Source organism: Palaemon carinicauda, unplaced genomic scaffold, assembly GCF_036898095.1.
Source record: "Palaemon carinicauda isolate YSFRI2023 unplaced genomic scaffold, ASM3689809v2 scaffold371, whole genome shotgun sequence".
In the NCBI taxonomy this organism is placed as follows: Eukaryota; Metazoa; Arthropoda; class Malacostraca; order Decapoda; family Palaemonidae; genus Palaemon; species Palaemon carinicauda.
Window position 1 is genome coordinate 67,501 of NW_027171392.1, and position 5,000 is coordinate 72,500.

The window sequence follows — 5,000 nt, forward strand, 5'->3', positions numbered from 1 at the left end:
TCATGCGTTTCTTATTGATTTTGTTTCGTAACAAATAATTAAGTTGATTATTTTTTAGGTTCTATTAGTAGTAGTAATAATAGTAGTAGTAGTAGTAGTAGTAGTAGTATGATCAATAATATTTTCATTAATTATTATTATTATTATTATTATTATTATTATTATTATTATTATTATTATTATCAATAAAGATACAATATCGAGAACGATGAAAAAAAATAATATAAAATAAATTATAAAAGAAAAAAAAAACACAAATAAGTAAACAGAAATAAAAAGTTATTTACCTCAAAATAAAAACTTTTCCATAAATAACAAATAAAATAATGAAAATAAAAAACACTTAGCCAATTGCTCTGAAAGATAAAATTTATTAGATTAGCTAAGCATATTCCACGCACTGAATAAACTATCCTAATTATGGAGAATGAGATTCTGCTTGAATAATGGGAGGTGGTTTTAGGACCACCCGAAATGTTATTCTAATTCCAACTCTGCTAATGATTGCAATAGCGCTAAGCGAGGAGGAATGGGCGTAGAATAGGCGGGGAATAGGCGTAGCATTCCTTTTAGGCTATTTAGCCTTTGCAGAGAACGAGTATGAGGCTGGAAAAATCCAAGGGGGTTTCTTGGAATTTCTGGGAATTTCTGGGAATTTCGAGATGGGAGTTGAGATTAATGATATTAAAGGGGAGGAATTCCTATTGGGTTTTAGGAATTGGAATTTGATTCCAAGTTGAATGTTTTAATGATTTGTATTACTTTCTTTCTTACTTACTTACTAACCGACTGCCTGATAGGCTTCCTTACTTACTTACTGACATACTGACTTACTTACTTACTTCTTTACTGACTTACTAACTTACTGACTTACTGACTTACTTACTTACTTACTGACTTCCTGAATGACTTACTTACTTCTTTACTGACTTACTGATTTACTGACTTACTTAATCATTTACTTACTGACTTACTTACTTAATCATATGGCACTCACTTGATACATAGGGCCTCAATTAATTCCAGCCATATATCTCTTTCCTGTACCATTTATCTGATCTAACTTTTCAGATCTAACATACCTCCGCGTTGCCATCAGCCACGTTTTTCTTGGTCTTCCACTCCCTCTCCTGCCCAACGGCTTCCATTTAGGTACGTCGTTGACTAACCAATTCTTCCATTCTTAAAATATTTCATATCTCTCTCCACCTTGTATTTTATTAAAAGAAGAACAACACCAACAGCAACAACGACAATTACAGCAAAAACAACAACAATAATAATAATAATAATAATAATAATAATAATAATAATAATAATAATAATAATAATAATAATAATAATAATAAAATACTACGAAACTTGAATACATTAGTGAATGACCAGAAAATATTGAATAAAAGCCAAATCATTCACCCATGAGATTATACATTATTCATCAAGTCCTCCAACACCAAGACAGCTCTGTGATATCATCAGTAAACTGTTATCAAAGGTTATCTCATTATGCTATCCTTCGAGAATTGATGGTAGTCTTGAAGATCAGGTGTTATCGCCCCTTAGCACGATCATTACCCCGAGATGATTGATTAAATGATTGATTTCTGGTCGTAATATCTTCCTCTATCATTTGGGCTTAAGACAATCACATTTGGATGTGATATATTTACGTAGTTAATGAGGTGTATATAGAAGGGGTCTCATTATCATTAGCTATATAGGGGATTTATTAATATTATATCATACAGGAGTTTCTATTGTAAATAGTAAGTTTATAACTTCACTAGTCAATATAAAAAGAATAATAACAAAGACATTTATTGGCCTTATTATAAAAAGATATATGAAGAAAAAAGATCCGAAATAAAATGATTAAATGAAGATGAAGACTTAGGTCTACATGGCTGAGGACTATGAAGCGTGAAGTGGGAGATTATGAGTAATGAAGCACTGATTAAAGAGCTCTAGATAGAGACAACTGGCGAAATCTAACCAAGACCCTTTGCATTCAGAGGCGTAGGAAGAGATGATGATGATGATGATGATGATGTTGATGATCATGATGATGATTTTGATCTCACTAATTTGAAAATCTTGTATACTCAATTATTGATATTATATTCATATACATTTCATACGTTATTTTGTATGGTTAAGTTAACGTTTTTTTTTCTCAACGACGCACATAGATGGCAGATGTAATAGATAGATGTAATGCTCCTGAGACTGACCATATATACATGTGATCAGCACACAAGCTATAGATTATAAGCTCCTCAAAGTACCAAATCCTTAGCTCACAAAGATGGTGTGATGTCAGGTGATACTACAAACAGTCCAATACAGACAATTCTAGAAGTAAATGCAAACAATTCTACACGTGAAGAGAAATATAATTCTAGAGGTAAATAGAAAGGTAATTCTAGAGTTAGATAGAAATCTAATTATAAATGGCAAATAGAAATGTATTTCTAGAGGTAGATAGAAATCTAATTCTAGAGGTGAATAGAAATTTAATTCTAGAGATAAATAGAAATTTAATTCTATAGCTGAACAGAAATTTTATTCGAGAGGTAGATAGAAATCTAATTATAAAGGTAAATAGCGATTAAATTTTAGAGGTAATTGCATAATGGCTAAAAAGACGTTTTATTATTATTATTATTATTATTATTATTATTATTATTACCCGCCAAGCCATAACCCTAATTGGAAAAAACAGGACGCTACAAGACCAGGGGCTCCAACGGGGAAAACCGCCCAGTGAGGAAAGGAAACAAAGAAAAAGAAAATATCTTAAGAACAGCAACGAGATTGAAATAAAAAAATAAAAGTCTCCTCTATAAACGATAAAAACTTTAACAAAATAAGAGGAAGAGTAATAAGACAGAACAGCGTGCCCGAGCGTACCCTCAAGCAAGAGGACTCTAACCCAAGACAGTGGAAGACCATGGTACAGAGGCTATGGCACTATCCAAGATAAGAGAAAAATGGTCTAATTTTGCAGTGTCCTTCTCCTAAAAGAGCTGCTTACCATAGCTAAAGAGTCTCTTCTACCCTTACAAAGAGAAAAGTGGCCACTGAACAATTAAAGTGCAGTAAGAAGAATTGTTTGGTAATATGCGTTGTCAGGTGTATGAGGACAGAAGAGGATGTGTAAGGAATAGGCCAGATTATTCAGTGTATGTGTTAGGCAAAGGTAAAATGAACCATAACCAGAGAGAGGGATGCAAAGTAGTACTATCTGGACAGTCAAAAGATCCCATAACTCTCTAGCAGTAGTATCTCAACGGGTGGCTGGTGCCCTGGCCAGCCTACTACCTACCAAGAAGAAATGAAAATGAATGTACATTAATAGTGTAGTGCTACATTTAATATTTTCTATTTTCAAGCGAGCGCATTTATGAATAAATGATAATAGATTATATATGATATATCATCCTTTTATGCTCGGGAGAGCTAGTAGTTAAGACGAGGAAAAATACGGGAAAACTGCTCAAATGATCTTATTATAAATTGATGATCAAAGAAGAAGAGCTGGGGAAGATATCTTCGCTAAATAGAATGGTTTGATGATGGGAGTTCATAAGAGCATAATTTGTAACTGAAGTTTAAATGTATACCAGACATAAATATAGATTTTATCTTTTACTACATTTCAGGAATAATTTCTATATTCATATTGCAACGGGAAATAATAGAGGATTTTTACTTAATTATCCTGTTTTCATAAAAAGGGATTGGGAGATTTTCCAAATATGTAGATTGTTAGAACTTATTTCATTGTTCATTATTTCTCATATCGTTTCCTCATTTCCTCATTTCCTTTCCTTACTGGGATATCTTTCACTGCTGTAGCCCTTGAGCTAATAGCATCTTGCTTTTCCAACTAGGTTTGTAGCTTAGGTAATGATAATAATGTCAATAATATATTTACTCATAACCTTTATCCTTATATTTATTAAACTATTTATATCTTCATGGTTTGTAGCTTAGGTAATGATATTAATGTTAATAATATCTTTCCTCATAACCTTTATCCTTATATTTGTTATACTATTTATATCTTCATGGATATAAAAAATGATCAATCTTGCTCTTGAAATCTGTAAACTATGGTGCACTGAAGCTTAGTGGAAAATATTATATCATAAAAACTATATCATTGTGTTCTTAAGCCCAAGAATGGGAATTATAAGAAAAGCTTACATTTTCCTCAAATTAAACAAAGCATTATATAAAACATTATTATAGAACATTATTGAAGAATATATAACACTAATTTATTTATCTAAACTTACTGTTGTAGAAGGATGATAAATTATTCAAAGCCTCACACAAAATATTATTTTATATTATTAGAAAAGTATAAAACTAATCACAGGAACATTATAAACATTTCTAAAATTTTACACAAAACATCATTATAAAACCTTATTAGAAAATTATATAACAATAATCATAGGTACACCGTAAACAGTTCTAATATTTTCCCATAAAGCATTGTTATAAAACATTATTAGAAAAATATAACAATAATCATTAGTACACAGTAAACAATTCATCATTTTACTGAAAACATTTTTATAAATCATTATCAGAAAAGTATATAATATTAACCATATGAACACTATAAACAATTCAAATATTTCCCCTAAAACAGCACAAAACAAAACTCACATTTGAAGACAAATCTGAAGCTCTTCTTCTTCCACACCTGTCCTTGAATCCCAGTCTTCAACGGAGCGATTCCAGGCTCCATAAAACTTACACCAGAATTCCCTTTGACGTTATTTGGCTTCTTGTTAAATCCCCAAAGGTGAATGACTCAACTAATAGGAGACTTTACACTTTTATTGGAGGTTGAAAAGAGAAGAATTATCAGAGTGCGTCGAAATTCTTAGACTCCAAAGAGTTATGAGGATTCTGTATACGGTGAGGCACGTTTGGCTTTTCTGTGGGTATTATTATTATTATTATTATTATTATTATTATTATTA

At 31.1% G+C, this 5,000-nt stretch overlaps 1 protein-coding gene across 1 annotated transcript in view; it reads left to right on the forward strand.

Moving 5' to 3' along the window:
* LOC137636729 (transcription initiation factor TFIID subunit 3-like) overlaps window positions 1-5,000 on the forward strand; it is a 60,814-nt gene that overhangs the window by 34,657 nt on the left and 21,157 nt on the right. The window contains exons 3-4 of the mRNA XM_068369117.1: window positions 1,072-1,152; window positions 2,297-2,404. Coding sequence (XP_068225218.1) covers window positions 1,072-1,152; window positions 2,297-2,404 — 189 coding nt within the window. The remainder of the gene's footprint in view (window positions 1-1,071; window positions 1,153-2,296; window positions 2,405-5,000) is intronic.